A 22,436-nucleotide genomic window follows, 5' to 3' on the forward strand; every position below is an offset into this window, starting at 1 on the left:
GGAGCAAGACCTTACGGTGAGGGGAAGGTGTGGAGATGGAAAGGCATGTGGAGTATCTGGGTCCTGGAGGAATGCTGCACCTGTGTTCGAGAGAGGATTGCCAGGGGTACAGAGCCTCCAGCAGTACGTCTAGGAAACTGTTTCGATTCCAGCATGCAGCACTCAAACATCCCAGGGACAGACTTGTGTTGGAACTCAGATATGAAAGCGGAATAAAAATGTGAATGGCCACCAATGTGACTCCTGAGATACTGACAGGATGCAAGGCTGTTGGATTCTTGATCTAATTAAGAAAAGCTTTCAGTGGTGAGCTCCTTTAGTAGGCAGATGGTAGTGCTATGGATACTGGTTTTAATGGTAATCAAAGTCTCCTGAGGCAGAGGTAGGATAAAAAGATAAAGTATAAAACATCTTTGCTCTGATCTTTGCTGAGAACTATCTTTTAAAAAGAGTTTGTGGGTAAATACCATTTTCTTTAGACCTCCATTCTTGAGATTTTCTTCCATCTTCTCGTGCTGCATTAGCCTCAACTTCAGGATAGAAGCAGAATTTTCTTTTCTGCTTGCTTTGACAATACAACTGAAAGGAGCTCTGGCAGCTCTGCTAATGTGTTATGACCCAGAGGTAGGGAACAGTAGTTTTTCCCTGTCTATCTGGTTTGGGCTTGAATTGGTGATGGGTAAAATGTTTCTGCATTCTCTTTCCAGATCCCGAGCCATGCTTCTGTGGATGGCACATGCTCGAGTGTATCTTGCAGTAGCAACCAGTGTGCTAACAGCTGAGCAGATCTGTTAGTTTCTTCTTAAATGGCAAAGAACCCACTGGCTGGAAAACCTTGAGTGGCAGCTTGCATAGCTGTTAGTGTCCCTGCAGTATAGTCAGCAAGACTGAGGCTTGCCTTTCTTGAAACTTGCCTCTGCAGATTGTTATACAATAAAAACCTGCAGTGGCATAAAACTGTCTAGGAAATTTTATACAAATGAAAACTCCATGTAGCTTTGAATGTTGGGGTGGAATTGGAACCATTTCATACTAACAAGGATTTCCTTATCTTCTAAAAGTGAAGCTGTACTGATGAAACTGCTCTTGGACTCTTTGCAGTTGGTTTCGTAAGAAACATGCTCAGGCAGAGGCTCTGGTCCCCATACCTCCCAGCCCAGAGACAAAGGACAGGTGGAGGAGTATGACGGCGGTGCCTTATCTGGAAGATCTGCATGGCTACAATGAGGAAGATGATGACTTGTATGACATTGAAGATGATATCATCTACACTCAGGACTTTACAGTACCAGGTAGGAGAGAAGGATGCTGGGATAGGCAGGGCAGAGGAGCATTTATTTTGTTTTCTCTCTTTCCTTCATGCCTGCTTAAAGATTTTTAAGAGAGGCTATGTGGTTTGAGCAAGTCTTTTCAGCAGCTGAGGAGACTATTGATTATTAAGTGGTGTGAGTGACGCACAGCGTTTGAGTGAGCCATGATGCTCCGGATGTCTTGGTTCTTTATTTGATCAAACAGGATGCCCCTTCCTGTGTGTTACCCACATGCCAATTTCCTTCCTTGCAGCCAGTAATAGCTCTTTTCCTGCTGTATTCTGTTGTTCAGCACACTTAATTCTTTTGGCCAGTTTTACTATACTATCTCTGAGTTATTTTGGATCACAGCCCTAAAATGACTCAATGTTCAGAGTAGATGGCACATCTGGGAAAGAAGGTTGCCTATAGCCTTGCACTTTGGTTGAGACTTTTTCTTTTCTGCTCCAATCTTTAACTACTTGGTTACAGAATTGTTTCTTTCTTTATTTTGGGTTTTCCTGTTGGGTTTTTAAAGTAAGCCAACTAGTAAGTATGTGTGAACTAACTGTGAACTATCCCCCCACCCCTGCCTCTCTGTGTCTATAAGCTGCATTAACTTGTGAGGAGAGGTCTGAAGGGCATGTCCTTGGGAAGATGTATATCTGTCTATGGTCCTATGGTTGCATTTCCTAAATCCACACATCATGTTTATTAATTGCTCTAAAGTCTTCAGTGTGTTCTACCCTAGTTTCATTGGGCTTTGTTTGTTTTGGGGTTTTTTTGGAGGCAAGGTTTTAAGTACTATTTATAGGGGTGCTGATATACCTTACCACAGTGTGATTTGAAGCTTCTGGGACTGAGCTTTCCTAGTTGATAAGGGAAAGCCCTAGTGTCTGTAGTGCAGACTCACTAAATTAGTTTTAGTTTCTTCTTTACTGATAGCCAGGTGGGCTTGTGTGGCAAATCTTTCACCAGTGCAAAATATTTTACCTGAAGACCTTGTCTTGTTTTTGGTTTCCTGGTTAGATGGAAATGGTTTTCTTGATCATGGTCAGTCCAGAAACAGTTTATCATAGAAGAATAAAGTGTCAGGCAGATACTAGCCTTGAGTTGTACCTGATGTCCAAAATTCACTTGAACCAATGTTGACCTCCCAGGTAGTTTTTTTTCAAGGGGTAGAAGTGGGGAGACTGCTTTGAGCAAGTCAAGCAGACTAAGCCACCAGAGTCTTAGCTCCATGCTATGTGGCATCCTTGGGTAACAGTCCCCAACAAGGAGTCTGTACAAATGTTCAGCCAAATGGATATGTAGGTGGGTCAGAGGTGAAGCCTGCCAAGATGAAGGGAGCCTCATCAGTGAAGTGGATTATTCCAAGAGCTGATTTACTCGTGACTGTTGGGTAATTCATAACCTTTTCTAACAGAACTGATGTCCCAATGCCAGCTGGGTGACCTGCAGAGCTCTCTGTTCTTTACTCTTTTTACATCCTGCTTTTTTTTTTTTTTTTTTTTTTTTTTTTTTTTTTTTTGTCCTAGAATTTGACCAACACCAGGGCTTTTCCTCATAGCCTTATGGAGACTTTTTGAAAGAAGAATTTCTTTTAAAAATGTGATGCTCATTGAAGCAAATAGTTGATTGCTAGGTCTTATTTAAACACAGGAGCAGGAAAGAACTTGCCAGATGCCTTCCATGTTGTCCAAGGGTAGTCTTTCTCTGCAGATGTTTCTAACAAGAACAGCTCATGTGTAAGCAAGCACCCAAACTGTGATTCTGCAGAAGTGTCGGGGAACTGGAGGGTCCTTCAATGGCAGTGGAATTTCAGTGCAATCACAAGGCTGCCAGGTTTCAAATCTGTAACGAGCGTAACCTTTGTCCCTTTCTAATGCTATGTTTCCTTTCTGAACTGCTTTCAAGAGGCAGAAGGTGTGGCTGGTTTTTGTGCACCTGTAACATCCCTTGAAGGACCAAGTGAGAGTTCTGGTGGGAATGGGAGCCCAGACTTTATCCTGCTTCTAATCTAGTGCTTACAGCATCTTTTAAATTGAGGTTAAATACATGGTTTAAACTCCTCTGAAACTGTGTTGTATGAGGAGCTTTGTAGGAGTAATCTGTTGCACTTGGTCCTTGACTACCCAGCAGACAAATTCAAGAACCCACAGGACAGTCTATTATCATTTCTTTGGCATCACTCTGGAGAATAAGCATATGCATGTCTCTAACAGTGCTCTGTTGCTTTTCTGTGCGTTCTTAGTTGCAGAGGAGGAAGCTGAGGCAGGGCTTAGAGCACTGAGCAGACCAGCCAAGCTGTTTGGAGAGGAAGCTATACTTGCATCAGCTGTGAGCACAGAAGAGGAGTGGCAAGCTTAGCCTAGGTTTGCGAGCCGCTGCCCTCTTGTGCTTCCTGTGGCTTGAGCTAATGGCAGTAGCTGGGGAGTGCAGAATCATCTTGCTTTCTCCAAGCTTCGAGATGCTTTCTATTACCAAGACAGTTGTATTATTTCAAAAGTAGATAATTCTGTTCTGCAAGGAAATCCTTCTTTAGTTTTTTGGGGTTTGTATTTTTAAGCAAAGGCTAACTGTAGGGGTGTAGTATGCTGCCAAGGAAGAAGCACAGCTTGTGACACTTGACAAGTAGCTCAAACTATGACCAATCTCTAACCCATCCTTTTTAGGATGGGTTACTCTGCCTGTGTAATCCAGCGTATTTCTGCTTTCCTGCCACACTGGATGATTTCACCCAGAAGATGTGTTCCTGACTGTTCTCACTCTAGTTAAAACGTTTGGTTTCTTTTTGACTCTTCTGCTAGTGACTGGTCTGCTGCCTGATTTATGCACTTTGGTGTGATAAAAGATAAAAATTTAGGCAGACTTCCAACTTGAACAAGTGATCATATGTCCAGCAGGCCCAAGAGGGAGATGTATGTCTGTTCTGCATGCTGGTGAGGGTCTCTGGGCATTGCATGTTACCTTTGTGTTTGGGGGAAAACACCCTGCTCTGCAGTTTCTTTGAAGAGGAGGAGCAGGGTGTGTGGGATCCTTTTCCCAATCAAGTGAGAATTGGTGTTCAACCCTCTGCATGGAGTGGACTGTGTGTCCATGTGAGCGGTGAGTGAAGAGAACACCTTCCTGCTATTCAGCTGTTGGTGTCCACTTTTGGGCCTCCTACTACCATGAGTAGCTGAGGCTTCATCCCATGGGCAGCATCATTTCCCTGGGTGTGTACATGCTTGTGCTGGTGCAAGGTGCTCTTCTAGCAGTAGCTAGTGGCAGTGTTGATCTGCCAGCTGAGGTGGATGTTCCCCCCACACAGGCAGGTGACTATTATAGTGGGAGATTGTCTTCAGAGCAGTAATATCAGCTATTATACACTTCTAATGCAAACAGCAGTATTTAAACCCAAATAAGAGCTGTCACTTCAGAAAGTGACAGGCAAATTACTGGAAGATGTATGAAGTTCTCGTGCATAATTTGTGCTTTTTCGGAGGGATTAGAGACCTGAAGTTTAATAGTGGCCCCATAGACCAGCGCTCCCCATAATGCAATTAGCCTGAATGGGTAGAATGAACATAATTTTCTTCTAATTAAGACTTGAATGGTGATGTTCTTTTAACCTATCAGTTACTTCACAAGTTGCTGTATAATATTGCTCAGACAGCTAGTGACATAAAGCATTGTTTCCAGACAACCTAAATGTCCCCTTAATTATTTAGCAGTTGGGTGTTCTGCTTTTGTGGAGATAGGGACTTGTCCGGTTCACTCTGTCAAGTGGAAGATTCATTCACTATCACACACAATAGCCTGGATGTAGCCTACAGCTCAGGAGGTCCCCAAGGAACTGGCCGTCTGGAGCAAGAGAAGGGTTGTGCTCTTCTGGGTGTTCCTGTGCCGCTTCCCTGAGCACCCGTCGCTGGCCGTTGTCAGGCAGGGCGCTGGGTTAGGTAGGCCTTCGCATGTGAATGCGTATAGCGCCCTGTTCTCAAATCAGGGGCTATGTTTGATCAGCATGGAACTAATTCCTCTCCTATCAGACATATCACCTATGCTTTGGATTGCCCTAGAAAGAACAAAAAGCGCAATCTAGATTACCCACACACATGACAAGAACAGATTTGATTTAGGCTTAAACACTTCCTGACTGTGAACTGGTCTGCTGCGTTGGATCGTTCTGTCCATCTTATCCTACAACTCTTGATCAGGCAGTGATGAAGGTTAAGCTGTTCATAGGGCTTGGCAAGATACCTTAAAACAAGGCTATTCCCAAAAGCAAGGAAAATAGGGGCTTGTGAGGTGCGATACAGAGGTGCAATCTGACAGGTGAAATGTTTGTGATGGGCAGAAATTTGCTGAGGGAGTCTTGCAATTCTGGCTTATGTGAGGAATGGGAGATGAAGAGGGAGCCTATCAGGGGTATAGGCTGTGCTCTATGCCTTGTCTGACATTCGCAAAGGCAAGGGGGCAGCTTGCAAAGAGAATAAACTTAATCTTTCTTTTCTCAGTCTTCTTGCAGAATCCTGTTGAACTTGCTCAGCTCTGAGTTGCACTTCTAAGAGTAATGTTGTATTCAAATAATTAAAAAAAAAAAACTTGTAAATGACTGATCAGTTCAGTTGTAGTTCCATTGGGCAGCAAGAGCATGAGTACCAGTGACTCACAGGCAGGAGTGGGTGTTCGATTAGCGAGGGAAAGAGGGAACCTCATTAAATCTTACGTTCTTCAGAGAAAGAAGGGGCTTTGAGAATGTTCTTTTATTTTTAAAGAGTTATTTAAAGATTTATGCAGCTCCATAGAGAGCCTTAAATGTTACAAGCCCCTGATTCAATCTGTGTTAAACATCTCATCTGACAGAAGTGCTGAGGAGAGAATACTGAGACACTGAGCATGTGACAAACCATTCTTTCCAGAAGTGGATGCCTTCTTATTTGGAGAGGGAGCGTATGCAGTAAATGGATTTAAGCATCTTGCTTGTTGCCTTTGTGCTGCATTTCAGATCTAGGAGGCTGTGCTTTGCTGTTTGCCCATACCATACTGTTAAACTCTTCTTCAGCTGTAGCCCCTGCCTCCTGCAGAGGCAAATGGCTGCATAGCTTGCTTTTTTTGTTGTTGTTGTTTCACTCCTTTTTAGCATTCAGTCTGAGGCTGGAAAATAAAGACAAGACTAGAGTCTTAAGGTAATGCCTAGCACTTGAAAAGCTGTGTTTCTAGCTGCAAATCATGTGTGCGTGTTTACCTGACAAACACAGCAGTTTGAAAGCTCTTCATGGTTTTATTTTGAAACCTTTTTTTGTGCCTGAATGAGCTGAGCAGAGCCATTAAATGTGAGAGGTGGCAAGGACGAACACATGCATACTCAATGTCTCTCAGCCCTCCTTTCTTTTATTTTTATTTTTAGTACTGTTCAGCTGGTAATGGTAAGGTAGGATATAGTTGTTCAAACAGACATGGCACTGGGTCACTGGCTTCCGCGTGGGCAGACAGTTGCCAAGATTTCATCCCATGTTGAATTTTTATTTTCATTAATTTGCACGTCAGCAACTGTCATTGGTGAAGGAGGTAAAATTAGCTTGCAATGCACCCTCCGCCTTAGTATCCATAATAGATTCCTGGGATTGTTCTTTTGAAGGAGGGTGGGAGGGGGAGGAATAGTCACACTCAAGAGGAGTGAGCTGGTTAAGTGTGTGGTTTTTTTTTCCTTCCTCAGTCAAAAATGTTAATTGATTTGGCCTGAGTTCAGCTGAGGGAGGGGAAGGATAAGTGTTCAGCTTTGCTCTGAATGGGGCTATTCGAGGCTCTGCAGACATGTAATTAGAACATAGGAAGAAGTAAAATAAAACCCTGAATTCTGAGTGGGGAAGCATGGCTGTGATGCGGTGATCTTGGGCAGCAGCTTGACCATTGTGAGCCATGATGCTCATGAGTGACTGGAGAAAGCCTCATTTCTAGAGGAACTCCAAGGGGCCAGTGTATTTCCCCCCCCCCCCCCTGCTTCTAGAGGGGCTTTCAGAGATCGGATGCTTCAGCTTTTCTGAGCAAGTGCCCCTCTCTTAAGGGATCAGAAGCTGAAAACTTATCAGAGTGACAGACAGTCTGTAACTGGCTGGGTTGCTGAGTGTGGTTATTTCTGCTTCATGCCCTTGAGCAGTTGACCAGTCATGTTCAGGAATGTCCCTGGTAATACAGCCTTCCACCGTGGCATGGATGGAGGTGCCTCCATCCTTTATGATGAGCTACATGAGGACTCGCATCTGCATTTCTCAGGAGGTGCAAGGTTGGTGGCTCCAGCCTCAGGAGAACAGTGGGTGTCCAGCATCAGCCCTGGAGGCAATAGGCCTCGGCGTACAAAGCTGGTAGACACCCCTGGCAAATGCATCCTTCTCTTTTGCAGTGGCAAGGCAGAAGTGCTCAGGTAAGCTCAAATGAGCCAGTAACTGGGAGCTTTCTCAACACTTAATTGAGCCACCTGGAAGGGATATAAGGGGCAGCTGCCCACCAGCAAGTCAATGGGGGAAGCAGCCTTTTCTGCTGGGATCAGTTGTACTTGTAACCCAAAATCACCCTATGAGTCAGACCAGTTCTAACCTCCCTGTCTCACAGCCTTTGGACCCCTGCGTGGCAGTGCTTCCCAGGCCTCTTGTACACCAGCAATACCTCACCTCTCTTTGGTCCCAGCTGTGCTGTTCTGGTTCAGAGGCCTGCTCTGAGGTGCTGTTGTGCCCAAACCATGGCACAGGGAAGGTGTTCCCAAGCTCCTAACAGCAGCAGCACAGCTGACTAGTTTAATTTAAAGAACTAGCTGTTTGATCTGTAGATCAATCGGCATCAGCTGGGTAACTTGCCCAGTTGATTCCTGCTTAGGCCCAGCTCTTGAGCTAAGCCTGCTTTGTGGAGGAAGAACATGCACCTTTGGTATACACCCTGGGTTCTCTGGTGCTTGCAGCCTTGTCCAGCCAGGCTGGCTTTGGAAATAGTTAATCTGCCTCGTTTCTGAGTATGCATTTTCATTCTAGCCTGATGAGTGCTGCCGCAGCCTGCGCTTTCTTCCAGTGCATGACCCCCTGCCTCTGCACAGTGAGGTTTTACCAAAGCTGCTCCCTGTCAGGCAGAGCCTGGTGATCTGGCTGAGGCAGAGGGCCCGTCACCTGGGCTGGGTTCGAGCTGCTGCTTCCTTAGCTGTTTTGTTTCTCAGTAACTGTTCAGGGAGACTGATCCCTCCGCCATGCAGCCCTTTGAGAGGAAAAAGGTGGGTACTGAAGATGAGCTTGTCTGAACAAAGTGACCTCCGTGCCCCCTTGCGGCTTTTGTTTCCCAAAGGCTCTTCCACCCACAGGAGAGGACTTGCTGTGCTTAGTTGGAGGAGTTGTTGTAAAAGTCAGTGGAGACAGACAGAGGGAGGGAGAGAAGAAGGGAGCAGAGCAAGCCATAACCCACAGAGTGCTGCAGCAGCAGGGATGCCCCGGAGGAATGTGCGGTGGCACTGGAGAGAGCAGAGGTCAGGAGAGACCCTTGCTGTTTTGCTCCGGAGGAGAAGCTGCTCTCCCACTGCCCTGTCCCTGCATGTGTTCCCCTCTTCCCCCAAGCTCGGCAGCGGTGGGGTGATCATTGGCGCAACTATAGAGAGATGACGTGCCGTTTGGCCTTGGCGGGGAAAGGATTGAGCATCCTTTAAAGAAAATTATACATAATCGCCTTACAGCCTTCGCTTCCACTCAAACCTCTGAGTCATAACTGAAGGGCTCTGGAGCGTGACGTTCCTTCTGGAAGGAAATTGCCTTGGCTGGATCCGGTGGCAGGGGAGCGCTGGGAATCTGAATCCTCTGTGCAGCCCTGCGTCTGCTCGGGGGACACGCTGCATTACTGATCGCGGGACCCGCTGTGTTACGTGTGTGTGTGTGTGTGTGTGTGTGTGTGATGGTGTCCTGTCCCACCCCACCCCCCGGGCCAGGGCTGTCCAGGCTGTGGGGACAGGGCACGGTCGTCCCTCCCCTCTGAACACTCCTGGCTAAATGTATGTGACCGAATCAGCCATGGTGACAGACAGATGCCTCTGGAAATGGCTCTTATCTGCTGTGCTGAGTCATTCAGAGCGATCCCTTAGAGGAGGGGAGATGGCCTTTTCTGAACTGGAGGCAGCATAGGCCATTCTCCCATCTGGCTGTGCCCTTAGGGGACAGTGGCGTTCACGTTCCTCTTGCATCGCTGTTTGAACAGCAGCTGTGCACCCCCCGGCGTGGCTGCACTTCCACGAGCGAAGCAGATCTTCCAGCGTGTCGTAAACGCTGGTTAGTGGTTTTACGAGCATGTCTTAAGCCCCTAGGTGCTCTGCAGGTAGATAGTTTGGGCTGACTTGCACCCTCCTCCAGAGAAGGTAACGAAAGAAGGGAGGGAGGAGGGAAAAGAGAAACTGTGGAGGAGGAGTGACTTGGCTCTGCTGCTGCCCAGCTGTGTAGTTCTGGCCAGAGACCAAACTACAGCCTCAGGTTTCAGCTCCAGTGGCTTCACGTGCTCCTGAATACTGTTAGTGCCAATGAAGGCTGGAGCGCTGTGAGCCTCCAGAGCATCCTGCTCAGCAGCACGCAGGGCCCTGGGAAGGGCTGCATGCTTCCCCGTGCTCACGCTGCAAGGTGGTGGCTTAACCGCAGGAGTCTGGGACCCGTGAGTGCCAGCGCAGGCCGTGCGCAATGTGCTCCCAGCCCCCGGGGGAGGCAGCGTGCGCGCAGTCACCACCAGCCTCAGAAGCCTGAGCCTGCTGTGCCCACACTGCTCACTCATTGCCTCCGGGTTTTTCTGTGCTTTTTTTTTTTTTTTTTTTTTTGCTTGCGCTGACTGCATGCTGGAAACCACCAACCTCTGTGTGCCTGAGAGAAATGTCGGTAAAGTTGGTCCTTGTTGGACCAGCTGGGGAGGAGGGGGGAAATACGATCTTGAACTCCCTGCTTCATAGAGCTGCCCTTTGGGCTGTGTCACCTGTGGTCCTAGAAGGCACGTGAACTTGCTGGAGTTTTTCTTGGAAGCCACATTCATTTTGAGTTATTGAAAGAGCTGATCTTCAGTTGAAGTGGTGCTCTGGAGCACGGCCCTTGCTCCGCTGTCAGCGGCGAGGGCTGCTGCCTGCCCGCTGCCTCACTGTCTCGCTTCCCTTGCAGGACAGGTGCCTGAGGAAGAGGCAGGGCAGAACGGGCAGAGCCGCAGCAAAGGGCTACCCAAGGCCGTGTGCATGAACGGAACGGAGACGGGACAGCTGAGCACCAAATCGAAGGCAGAGCGCCGGGCAAGCGCCTCTTCCAACCCCTCCCGCAAGGCCTGCTCTGCCAGCAGCAAGATCCGCAAACTCTCCACCTGCAAGCAGCAGTGAGGCGAGAGTGCTCGTGCTCATCACAGGTACGGGGGACCGAGCGCCTGCTGGTGGCGGGGGCATCCTTGGTACTTGCTCAGGAAAAGGAGGGAGGGCTTTTGATCCTGCCCCAACCATGGACAGCAGAAAAGGGCTGGGAAAAGATAAAAGATATTTTTGTAGGTGTGTGTGACCCAGTTGAGGAAAGGGGAGGGAGAGGTATGTGTCCTGAGCAGCTGTCTGAGTCCCCCGGCAGTCAGAGCCCACGTGCCCTGTGTTGTCTGGAAGCTGCAGAACCAGCCCAGGCTGTGCCAGGGGACCCTCGCCTGTTCCCTCCTCATGCCCTGCTCTGCTGCCTGCCTTGCTCTGCTCTACCCTCCTCTTCCTGCAAGATGCTGCCGTGGCAGGCAGGAGCTGCTGTCATAAACTCTTCCTCCCTCCTGGACTGTGACCAGGTCATGACAACCCTTTCCTTGGCACCAGAGTCCCCCCTGCTTCCCCCATGCTCTGCAGCCTGATGCTGCTGGTCTCACCACGGTCCTCCCGGCTGTAGGGACAGCTTTTTGCAGAGGGCAAAGCCTCCAGCAAGCTGATGAGCTGGGCTACAGCATGATGCTGAGCACGAGGGGCTGCACCTCCCTGAAGCGGGGGGGGAGGCTTTTGGGGGTTGTCCCTGAGCAAGGCCCCAGTGGAGCCTCTCCTCTGATCTGGGGGGTAATAGTGTTGGCTGGTGCCAGCTGGTGACCCGCACAGACCCTTTCCATCCCTTTCTCGAGCATTTAGGGAAGCTGTAAGCCCTCCCTGCCCTACCTCCCCCCCCCCCCTGCTTTTCCGGCTCTTACCTCAGCTCTGCAGCCCTGTCCCCTTCTTACCACCCCTCATTCATAAGTGAGCCAGCAATGACTCATGTTCAGCATTCATCCACCCCCGTCCTCGCTCTTGCGCTCCCTCGTCACAGGCACTCTGTGGGGCTGAGGCTCTGTTATCTGTTTGGATCACGACCAGCTTTGTGGTGTGAAAAAAAGCCAGGAATAAAAGCTTGTTCCTCCCCCTGCAGCTGTCAGGCCGCGCTCGGCCGTGTGGCAGCTTTAATCTTTAATTCATGGCTGGGAATGAGTCACCTGCACGGGGAGTTACTGTATTGGCAAGTGAATGCCTTGGCTGCAGGTCTCCCCAGGGAGCTGCTGTTCCTCTCGCCCCTTCCTTCCTGCTCAGTTACCCCAGCACGGGGGCTCGTTCCCCCTGCACTGCTGCCAGCCAGCAGTCCTGGGAAGGAGAGGGGCTATGCAGGCTGCCAGAGCTTGGTTAGGTCATTGCCTTCCGTCTCCCAGCACTCCAGCATGAATTACAGGGACTGCCAGGATAGAAATTGCCTGCTTCTAGCAGTGCCCTTCCCTTTAGTCAGTGCTTTAGAGCGTTTGGAAACAAAAAAGCAGTCCTGACTCGTTGTCATGAATGAAGCTCCTTGACTGCCTCTTCTCCTTGGATTTTTTGTTTCCTAGCTGGCAGTGGCAGGTCCATGACACCCAACCAAAGGGCTGGGCTGGGTGCTATGCAGGCACCTCTGGCCAGACCAGGCTCCTGAGCCCCCTCTCGCTTTCTATTTGCGAGGTACCACTGGGAGTCTGAGTCCTGGGGCAGGTGGTGATTTGCCCATGGTTGCATCTGTGGCCAGGGGCAGAGCTGGGGCTTGGACCCCAATTTCGGCACTAGCCCAGCCCTGCCTAATGTTCTCTTTGTGTGTTCTCCTATAAAACAGTGCGTCCCAGGGCCTGGGCCAGCCTGCATCCCACATCCTCGCCCCATCTCTGTGTCTTTCCTGGGAGTGGACTATGCTTGCAATCCAAAAACAAAAACCAAGGAAACCAACCAAGGAAAATGCCCCCCCCCCCACCTCCCCTGCTGCCCCCTCGCTACGGACAGCATCAGGAATCAGAAGCTGGTGGTGGCAAGACTCTACTTACCACCCTGGAAGAAGAAATCTCCAGCTGCAAAGATGCTGCCCTTCCTCCCCCTAATCACTCTTTGCCAATCAAGACACTGATTCTGTTTTTTAATTTTGCGATCGGAAGGGTGGGATGAGCAGGGTCGGGGTGCGGTGGGATCAGTACTCCTCTCCCCGCCGGGGTCCTGCCATGCCCACCCTGGCTGTGTAGAAGTCGTGCAAAGCCATTGCCGTGCACTTTATGTTTTAGACTACTGTTATATATTATATATTTTCCTCTTTTTTTGTTTATATTTGCGGTATATTTAGAGATTCCTACACATCGTGATGTGTTTAAAATAAACCCAATGAGGAAAAAAACCAGGTATTAAGACAAAGCAAAACTCTATTAAACCTGCATGCTGTAAAAGGGCTCTGAAAAGGGAATGGGTGCGTTCATAGTCTTTTTTTTTCTTTTTTTTCTTTTTTTTTTAAGAAAAAAATAAAGTGAAAATGGAGAGGTGGGTTTCATGTTCTTCCTCCTGCAACAAGAGGGTAAGAGGGGAACAACACCCTGTGAGTGGATGTGTGCTACTGGCCAGCCAAAATCTGTTCCTTTTTGAGCAGCTGTAGGCTGTGGGGGCGATGCCCGGCGGGAGCAGCACCAGGCTCCCTGCCCTCTCCTCACCTGCATGCCTTGACCTCGTGTCTCTCGAGGAGGAAGGAAAGGATGGTTCCCCCCCACACCCAGGGTACCCAAGCAGGGGAACTGGGGTGAGAATTCAAGAATCAAACACAGAAAAGGCACAGGTTTGGTTTTGTTTTCTTTTTTTGATTGTTTTTTTTTATCTCCTTTGTTTATAGACATAAAAAAGCTGAGTTGGAGTTAGTGCTTTGGCCAGAGACTTTGCAGAGGGGAAGGAGCGACCTGGCCTCTTTACTCACATGCAATAGGGTCACCATGGAGGGGGCACAGGGCAGGTCTGCGGTGTGGAGAGGGGCCCTCAGCCGTGCCCTGCCTGCCCCTTGTGCCCCTTCCCACTGCCAAGTCTCCCAGGTAATAAATCTTAGGCTTTTTTTCTTTTTTTCACCCATCCTTTGGAACATGAATAAAAACCCAACAAAATGCTAACCCCCTCCCCCAGAGCAGCAGCATCCACCTCTGGTCAAAAATCAATAAATATCCACCAAATGCATCAAGCGCAGCACTGAGCTTTCAGGGAAGGCAGGGGTGAGGCGAGGAGCCCCGCGGGGCTCGTGATTGCACGCGCGTGCCTGCCCAAACCGCGCTCGCCTCTCGTCCCGCGTCGCCACGCGCGCCGGGGCGCGAGGGCAGCGCTGCGGGCTGGCGGAGAGCTGCCTCCATCCGCTCTGAATCGTGAGGGGGCCGCGGGGCTGGTGCTGCAGAGCCCAGCGCAGCCCGTGCCCCGGCAGGGACCCGCAGGGCCCTGGAGCAGCCTCCCCGCGCGGCGCTGCGGCCCCCCAGCCACCCGCTTCCAGTTCGGCTCCCCGCAGGGCTGGGCGGGCGCCGGGCAGGGAGGGCTCCGTGCGCGCTGGGAGGCGATTGCCCCCTCCCCGGGTTACTGCTGCGCCCGGCTCCCCGCGAGGGCAGCGCCGCGGCCTCCCCGGCCAGCCGGCGCGATGCCCAGCCCCGGCGCCTTCCTTGCACGGACGTCCCCAGCCAGACGAGCAGCGAGGCATTATTGCTTGTAAAAAGTCGGAGAGGAAGAGGGGAGAGCGTATCTGCTACACGGCTCTACTGTGAGGTAAGGACTAGGCCTCAGCTAGGTTTGGGGTTTATTGACGGAGTCCTTCGTAACCAACCTCCTGGCCCTGCCAGCGCACCTGGCTTTGGCGAATGCTCTGCTCTGCCTCTCCGGGTGCCGGGCGCGGGGCAGGGTCCCCACCGGGGTCCCCGGCGGCCCTGCGCCCCTCCCGGGGCGGTGAGCCCGCGGGGCCCTTTGGCACCTCTCTGTCCCTCGCTCCCAGGAGCAAGGGGGCTCGGCCACCCCACGCTACTGGACCCCTTCTGTGGGGCGGCTTTGGCCAGCGACCGCTGCCCCTGCCCCGCATGCCCTCCGTGCCGGGGAGGGGGCCGCCCTTCCCGAGACGCCCTGTGCCCCCGGCAGCCCGGCCCGGGCCCCAGGCTGGTCCCAGCGCCAGCGGCGGGAGGGGTCGGAGCCCTGAACCCTGGTGGGGGCCGAGCCCCGCTGTGCCGGGGTCTCTGCCCCCCTGGCGCGGGGCCTAGACGGGGCTGCGGTCGGGGGGGCGCGTCGCTGGCCGCCACGGCCACCGCGGGCTCCGCGCGCTCTCCCGACTTCCGCAAGTGCCCGTAGAGCCGCTCCTCGAGGCCGCCGGCGATCTTGTCCATCAGCTCAGCGCCGGAGCCCAGCCCCAGCCCCAGGCACTGGCCGGGGCTGGAGCAGTCGTCCGTGGGGCTCTCGGGGCCGGCCTTGGGCTCGGGGGCCGCCTCGCCGGGCTCCTCCACGATCACCTGGATCTCGGGGTCGGGCAGGGCCGGCGCGCCGGCGGCCCCCTCCCCGGCCTCCCCGGCCTCCTCGTCGCCGGCGCTGACGATGCGGGGCAGGGGGCTGTGGAAGCGGGCGTCCAGCGGGTAGTTGGCGCTGTCCCCGCGGCGCAGGGGCGTGCGGTGCCGCTCCAGCGCCGGGTACCGCACGCCGGGGTCGCTGTACTGCTTGGCGTGCTGCCACTGCTTGCGCAGGTGGGTGCGGGAGCGGTGCTTGCCCCGCAGCGGCGAGTCGTCGAACTGGGGGTCGTGGCGCACGAAGGCGTTGAACAGCGCGTCCGTCTTCTCGTCGATGCTGTAGTCCCGCCGGGGCAGCGCCTCCCGCCCGGCGAACATCTGCCCGTAGGGGGACCAGGCCAGGGGGCTGTGGGGCGGCGGGGGCCCCCCGCCCGCCGCGCCCCGGGGCTCGCTCCCCTCCTCTTCCTCCTCCTCCTCCTCTTCCTCCTCCTCCGGCTCCCGGCCCTCGAAGCTCTCGAAGATGGTGCCTTTCCGCCCCGCGCTGGTGAAGCAAATGCGCTTCTCCGAGGCCGTCTGGTCCTTGGGGTGCCCCTCTTCGCCCGCCCGGCTCGGCGCCTCGATGGAGGCGTAGCCGCTGTCCATCTGCAGCAGTTTGCGCGTGCCCGGCTCCGAGTCGGGGCCCTCCGGCTTGGACCGGCCCCAGGGCTTTTCCTCGGGGCCTTCGGCCTCATCCAGGGAGGAGGAGGGGCAGGGGGGCAGGCCGCCGGCGGAGGAGACGCTGTCGCCGCCGTCACTGCGTACCGAGTCCTGGTCGTTGCTCCGCTCGGAGGAGGCGTACAGCTCCAGGGACGCCCGCAGGCTCCAGATGTCGTGGTAGGCGCTGGGCGGCTCGGGGCCGCCGGCCTCGCCCGCGCCCCCCTCGCCCGGCTCTAGCCTGCAGGCACCGTCACAGCGTCACGGCCGGGCCAAGCCCCGCTCCCAGCACATGCAGCCCCACCGCGGCTCCAGGCAGGGGAGGCCCCGGCTCGGCGCCCCCAGGCTCTGCAGCGACGCCTTCATGCCCCACGGACCCCCGGACACCATGCCCGAGCCACCGTCCCCATCACCTCCTGCCCCGGCCGCCCCGAGGGGCAGCAGCCCCCAGCACAGGTCCCTCACGCCTCCCCGCGCCCGTCCCCGTCCCCTCTATCTACTGAAAAATACCTGCCGAGAGAGGGTGGGGGGCTGGCCGGGGAGGGCAGGAAGGGGCCGGCCGCGGGGTGGAAAGCCACGTCATCCGTGCGGGCGATGTACTGGATGATGTCGGTCTGGTGAGGGTCCTGGTCCTCCTGGTCCATGCTCTCGCTGGCCGCCCGCTGCCGCTGGAACTGGCGCCGCTTGGGAGACCCTGGTGCGGGTGGAGGGCAGGGTCGGGGGACGGCGTCGGCGCCCAGCGGGCGGCCACGGTCCGGGAGCGGGCACCGTGCCGAGCCCTCGCCCCCCCCCCCCCCGCCCCATCGCCGCTCCCACCTCTGGTGTCCAGGCTCGACGCCCGCTGGTTGCTCTCCAGCTTCCACTTCTTGATCCTGAAGTAGGGGCTGGCCCCGTCGAGGCTGGCGTGGCGGCGCAGGCGGGTGAAGAACTGCAGCACGGTGCCCGGCGCCGGGGCCGGGGCGGCATCGCCGGTGCCCGCGCTGCCCGAGCCGGCCGCTTTCCCGCTCCTGGAGGCTGCTGCAAACTGGGGGGGGGGGGGGGGCCATGAGAGCCGGCACGGCACAGGGTCCCCCCCGGCCCTCCTGTCCTGCTGCAGCAGATGCACCAACGTCCCCTGGGCGCAGCGCACCGGGACGGGGCCCGCATGCATGCGTGTGGGTGGCAGAGCCTCTTTGCAGCCGGCTGCCCCCCTCCCTCCCGAGGGCCCCAGCATGCAGCAGGGGTCCCGGGAGCCGACGGGGCGCCGGACTGTGCCACCCCCCCCGCCCCACAGCCCCCGCCCCGGCACTCACCGGGGGGCCCTCCCCGGAGTCGGAGGAGGCGGCGGGGCTGGCCTCCGCGAAGCTGCTGTCCACGGTGGAGTTGTAGGTGTCCCCGGGCAGGGCCGAGCTGGGGCACACGGCATGGCTGGGCAGCGCCGGCTGTGGCAGGGCTCCCGCGGGGGGCTGCAAGGCAGGCGTGGCGTGGCACGCTGGGGGGGCTTTGCACAAGAAGGGGGGGGGCTGCCAGCATCCGAGACCCCCACCCATAGCTCCTGCTGTGCCCTGAGACCTCCATCCCCACGCCCCACTGCAGCCCGAGCTCCCCCCTGGGCCTGGCTGTGCCACGGGACGCCCCGTCCCCTGGGGTCCCGGAGGTCTGTCCCGTACCTGGAAGATGGCGAGGCCGGGCTTGGCGGGGGGCAGGCGGGGGGTCATGGCCAGGCTGTTCTCACTGGACTCGCACTCGTGGATGGTGACGATCTTGAGGGCGGGCGGCGGGAGGTGCAGGTGGGTCAGGCGGGCGTTCTTCAGGTGGTGGAAGTCGCCCTCGGTCAGCGTGTACCTGCCGGGCACGGGGGGTTACGGCGGTGCTCGGGGCCCCCGTGGCCCAGGGTCTCCCGCCTGGCCCCGTGCCCCGCGTCCCGCCCTCACCTCCTCCCCTTCTCCTGGGTCTTCTTGCCCTGCTCGTAGAGCGCCGCCTCGTTGAAGGAGACACGGCGGGCGGTGGAGGAGCTGGAGGACAGGAACCGCTCGCCCTCCGCATCCCGGTAGCTGGAGGACGACAGGCAGTCGGGGTCTTCCGCCCTGATGGTGATGTCTGCCGGGAGCGAGGAAGGTCAGCGTAGGGCCGGCTCAGCCCCCCGCGCCTGGCACCTGCGGCAGCCCTGAGCTGAGGCCGGGCAAACTCACAGCACCCAAGGCACCGTGAACAGCCCGGGCGTCCCTGCTCTGGGCCCACAGGCCTGCTCCAGCGGCCGGGGCTGACAACGGAGGAGCCGGGGGGACGTAGCTACCCCGGCTCCGGAGGGGCTGCACCGGCAGAGGGGCCGGGACCTGCCTCAGCCCCGGCGCGGGAGGCCCCACGGGGCTGCCGGGGAGGGGAGGGGAGGGCAGCGGCGCCCCGGCAGCGCCCTGGCGGGCCCCGACCGCGGCGCTCACCCTGGGCCGGCTGCGAGTCGTCCAGGTAGGTGGTGGTGGTTTTCTCCGGGTCATCGCTGGCTCTGCGGAGGGGGCAGGCGGGTTAGCAGCCCCCCGGGCCGGGGCGCCGCGCGCCCCCGGGGCCAGCGGCAGCTCCCGGCGAGCCCCCGCCCTACCTGGAGTGCCGGCGATCGGCCTCGCAGCACCGGCGGCAGACGATCAGGATGCCGGAGAGCAGGACCAGGGTGCCCCCGATGAAGATGGAGAGCAGGGCGAGCAGCAGCACGTAGCCATCCTGGGGGGACACCTCGCCGGGCACTGCCTGCGCGGGGCGCCGGCGCAGCTGAGCACGGCGGGGGCGCCGGCCCGCAGCTCCCCCCGCCGCACCCTCCTGGAGATCCCGGGCGTCCGGGGCCCCCGTCCTGCCCCCTCCGACCCGCCTCAGTTTCCCCCGCGCACCGCCCCGGCTGCCGGGCACACCGCAGCGCCCCGCGGAGCCCCGTCCCGTCCCGCACCCCCCTCGTTGGGGCCGTGCGGGGCCGTGCGCCCCCCCGCACCCCGCGCGGTGCCACGCGCCGCTCCCCCGAGGCCGCCGTCCCCCACCGCCCCCGGGCCTGCTGCCGGCTCCCCGGGGACCTGCCTTCACCAAGGCAACCACAGCCGGGGGGGCCGAGCCGCCGGCCGCCCCCGCCGCGCGCGGCAGAGGGACCCTGGCCCCTGCCCGGCCCTCGCCGCGGCCTCGGCCCCTGCCTGGGGGACGGGGATGGGGACGGTGCCGCCACCCCTGGCTGTGGCAGCACCCAGAGCCCCTCGGCCCCCGGCCCGGGTCCCCCAGCACCTCTGTGGGGGGATGAGCAGGGCGCAGGAGGGCCCATCTGCCCCGGGGCTGGCTGAGCCCGGCTCGTGCCGGCGGGGCGGGGAGGCTGGTGCTGCCCCCAGCCCCACGTCCTGGGCACGGACCCCTTCCCCACAGCCACGTCCCGGATAGGGACCCGTCCTGTCCCCACAGCCACATCCCCAGCACAGACCCGATCCGCACAGCCACATCCCCGGCACAGACATCGTTCCCACCCCCACCACATCCCTGTCACCATGGCCACATCCCAGCCCCAGCCCCAGCCCCACGGGCACCTCGCAGGTGTGGGTCCCAGCGCCAGCACCGTTGCCGCGTCCTGACCAGCGACTCCAGCCATCCCCATCCCCATCCCCATCGGCATCCCGTTGCCACGGCCGTGTCCCAGGCTCGGGCTCCACGCCGGTGCCCGTCCCGGGCGCCGCTCACCGTGCTGCTCTCGGTCGCGTTGTCCCACGGCGTCGGGTCATGGCTCATGGTCCGGGCGGCCGAGCGCGGCGCGGGCGGCGGCAGCTCCGGGGCCCGGGCCCTGCCGGCACCGCGGAGCGGAGCTGCCGGGAGGGACCGGGATGAGGGATGGAGGGAGGCAGGAGGGTGTGGTCAGGAGGGATGGAGGGAGGGAAGGATGGAGGCATGGTGGGATGGAGGGAGGGAGGGACGGAGGGTGTGGTCAGGAGGGAGGGAGGGAGGGAAGGTGGGATGGGGGATGCAGGAGGGATGGAGGGAAGGTGGGATGGGGATGGAGGGAAGGTGGGATGCAGGAGGGATGGAGGGAAGGGGGGATGGGGGATGCAGGAGGGATGGAGGGAAGGTGGGATGGGGGGGCAGAGGAGAATGAGGATCCAGGGGGCAGCAGGAAGGGTGGGGGTCGCAAGGTCATTCCCCTCCCAGCCCCACTGCCCCCTCCCCAGAGGGCCTGGCACCCAGCAGCCCCCTTGCCCCCCACGCCAGGCACAGCCCCTGACCCCTGGGTCTCTTGGCCCTGCTGTGGGCACAGACCCCCTCCCCACACAGCCCCACATCGCAGCAAAAAGCCAAGTCCCGAGGCCACCGGGAGAAGCCAGGGACGCCGCAGCCTGGCAGAAGGGAGCCGGGGGCCGGGGCGGCGCAGCGCCTGCCGGGTGCCGGCAGCGGTGTGGGGGCACCATCCCAGCCGCCCGCAGGCAGGCAAAGCCCACGCGCCCACGGGCGAGGGCCGGCTCCAGCGCGGCAGGCCTGGGGGGTCGCAGAGACGCCCGCGGGCGCCCTGGGGCCGGCACTCCGGCTGGGAGTGAGGCAGATGGCTTCCTGCACGCGGCGCGCGGGGAGCCGGCGTGGGTGTCGTGGAGCGCGCTGGGTGACGCCGTCTCTGAGTCATGACAGCGGCTCCATCACCGGACTGTCACCGGACCCAGAGCTGGCGCCCTGGGAGGGGAAGGGGCCGTGAGGGGCCACGCGGGGCTGGGGGCTCATGCCCAGCGCCCCCAGGGCCCGCGGGGCACAGAGAAGGGCTGAGCTCCCAAGGAGCAAGAGCTGCCAGGGCCAGGGGACAGACGGACAGACGGGCACCTCCACGCCCACTGCCCTGGCATAAGCGCCGCGGGCTCGGGAAGCCAGGCTGGAGCCGCCTCTCCCTCCGCCCTGCGTGGCAGAGCCCCGGGGGGCTCCCCCGCGGACCCCAGTGCTGCGGGTCCATGCGTCCCTGTCCGTGCATCCCTGTCCGTGTGTCCCCCGGCTGCCAGGGGCGCGGGGGGCTCGAAGCCGCCCCCTCGGCAGCAGGGCTGGGGTGGGCACTGGTGCAGCAGGCAGCAGAGTGGGCACCGCGCCGCGGCCACCCGGCCGGGCGCTCAAGAAAACGCTCAAAATCAGGTCAGGGAAAAACCATGAATGGAGCCCGTGGCAGGTTGGGAAAGCAGCAGCTTGGGGGGAGAGCAGGGGAGGGTTTTAACCGTGTCGGGGACAGCAGGCACCGGCAGCGCGGGGAGGAGGGCCGGCCCCCGGCCCTGCCACGCTGCACCGCCCGGCGGCGTCCGGGGGGTCCCGGCAGGGCGAGGACGGGGGAGACGGGGACGCGGGAAGAATGTCCGGCCTGTTTCCCCATCGTGGAGGAATTCAGTCTCCATGACGACCCGGCGGGAACAGGCCGGCCTTTGTCCGGGGGAGACGGTCCCCGGGCGGCGCACGGGCACGGGGACCGGCCTCGCCGGAGGCTGCGGCGCGGCGGCCGCTCGGCAGCCGGTGCCGGGCCGCGCTCCCACGCCGGTGCCCGGGCGGAGGCGGCGGGACCCGGTGCGCGGGCGCCGCGGATGCACGTCGTGGGGCGCACAGGGTGCCGCGGGGCACCGTGGGGCGCCGGGGGGCCGGGCAGGTCCGTGCCCCGAGGCGAGAGCAGCAGCACGCAGGCGCCTCGTGGGTCCGGCCGTGCCCTGGCGGAGGCAGCAGCTCGGTCCCTGCTCCCGGCACAGCTGTGGCAGCCCCCTGCCCGGCCCCGGCGAGGGGTGATGTGGGGCCAAGACAAAGGCAGGGACGTGGGGTAGAGTGTGTGAGGGGGTGCAGGACAGGGACAGGGAACAGGAGGCGGCTTGGGGTTGGAGCAGGATGTGGGGCAGGGATGAGGGGCAGGGATGCAGGAGAGGATGCAGACAGGAGGGATGTGGGAGGCAGGGATGCAGGGAGGGGGCAGAGCTGGAATGATGTGGGGCAGAGATGCAGAGGGGAGGCAGACAAGGAGAATCTGTGGGGCAGGGATGGAGGAGAGGATGTGGAGCAGAGGTGATGTGGGGCAGGGATGCAGCTGGGGGCACAGACTGGAGGATGTGGGGCAGGGATGCAAGGGAGAAGGCAGAGCAGGAGATATGGGGCAGTGATGCAGAGCAGGATGATGTGGGGCAGGGATGCAGGGGGGAAGGTAGAGTGGGAGATGTGGGGCAGGGACGCAGAGCAGGAGGATGTGGGGGGCAGGGATGAGCCGGGGGCACAGATGCAGGGCAGGGATGTGGGGCAGGGACGCAGAGCAGGAGGACGCGTGGGGCAGGGATGAGCCAGGGGCACGGACGCAGGGCAGGGATGTGGGGCAGGGACGCAGAGCAGGAGGACGTGTGGGGCAGGGATGAGCCGGGGGCACGGACGCAGGGCAGGGATGTGGGGCAGGGACGCAGGGCAGGGGGACGTGTGGGGCAGGGATGAGCCGGGGGCACGGACGCAGGGCAGGGATGTGGGGCAGGGACGCAGGGCAGGGGGACGCGTGGGGTGGCCGCGGGAGGCCCCGGCGCCGGTGGGGCCGTGGGGCCGGGCCGGGGCGCGGCGGGTCCCGGCGGCGGCCCCGCCCCCCGCGGCTGTCGCGATAGGCGCTGTCGCGATAGGCGCTGTCGCGAGGCGGCGGCCGCACACTCACCTAGAGCCGCTGCCGGCGCCGAGGCTCCATCGCGCCGCCGCGCTCGCTGCGCCCGGGCGGCCCCGCGGTTTATGAATGAGCCGGGGCCG

The 22,436-nt window shown here is 58.8% G+C and overlaps 2 protein-coding genes across 3 annotated transcripts in view; one reads left to right on the top strand and one right to left on the bottom strand.

Annotated features, from left to right (window-relative positions):
• The window catches only part of STK11 (serine/threonine kinase 11), a 48,290-nt gene extending 35,222 nt beyond the window's left edge, over window positions 1–13,068 (top strand). For both annotated transcript variants that reach the window (XM_062596181.1, XM_062596180.1), the window contains 3 exons: window positions 1,102–1,292; window positions 10,433–10,667; window positions 12,380–13,068. In XM_062596181.1, the coding sequence (XP_062452165.1) occupies window positions 1,102–1,292; window positions 10,433–10,641 (400 nt within the window). In that variant the 3' untranslated portion in view covers window positions 10,642–10,667; window positions 12,380–13,068. The remainder of the gene's footprint in view (window positions 1–1,101; window positions 1,293–10,432; window positions 10,668–12,379) is intronic.
• Window positions 13,069–13,997: 929 nt separating this feature from the next.
• CBARP (CACN subunit beta associated regulatory protein) lies at window positions 13,998–22,370 on the bottom strand. The gene is made up of 10 exons (XM_062596179.1): window positions 22,348–22,370; window positions 19,404–19,525; window positions 18,298–18,443; window positions 18,143–18,204; window positions 17,636–17,801; window positions 17,372–17,546; window positions 17,015–17,167; window positions 16,539–16,746; window positions 16,233–16,416; window positions 13,998–15,963 (listed from the first exon to the last, which is right to left on the bottom strand). Exons 2-10 carry the CDS (start codon window positions 19,449–19,451, stop codon window positions 14,325–14,327), a joined length of 2,781 nt encoding a protein of 926 aa, XP_062452163.1. The 5' UTR covers window positions 19,452–19,525; window positions 22,348–22,370; the 3' UTR covers window positions 13,998–14,324.
• Between the last annotated feature and the right edge of the window lie 66 nt (window positions 22,371–22,436).

The sequence above is a fragment of the Rhea pennata genome, chromosome 27 (genome assembly GCF_028389875.1).
Source record: "Rhea pennata isolate bPtePen1 chromosome 27, bPtePen1.pri, whole genome shotgun sequence".
NCBI classification, from domain to species: Eukaryota; Metazoa; Chordata; class Aves; order Rheiformes; family Rheidae; genus Rhea; species Rhea pennata.

Bases quoted from the DNA above. Each gene is read 5' to 3' on its own strand.
- CBARP (XM_062596179.1), bottom strand. From the start codon at position 19,451: ATGAGCCATGACCCGACGCCGTGGGACAACGCGACCGAGAGCAGCACG. The intron at 17,802-18,142 runs GTGAGCGCCGCG...CGCTCCCGGCAG, and splicing joins CGACTCGCAGCCGGCCCAGG to ACATCACCATCAGGGCGGAA. The intron at 16,417-16,538 runs GTGGGAGCGGCG...CACCCGCACCAG, and splicing joins GTCGAGCCTGGACACCAGAG to GGTCTCCCAAGCGGCGCCAG.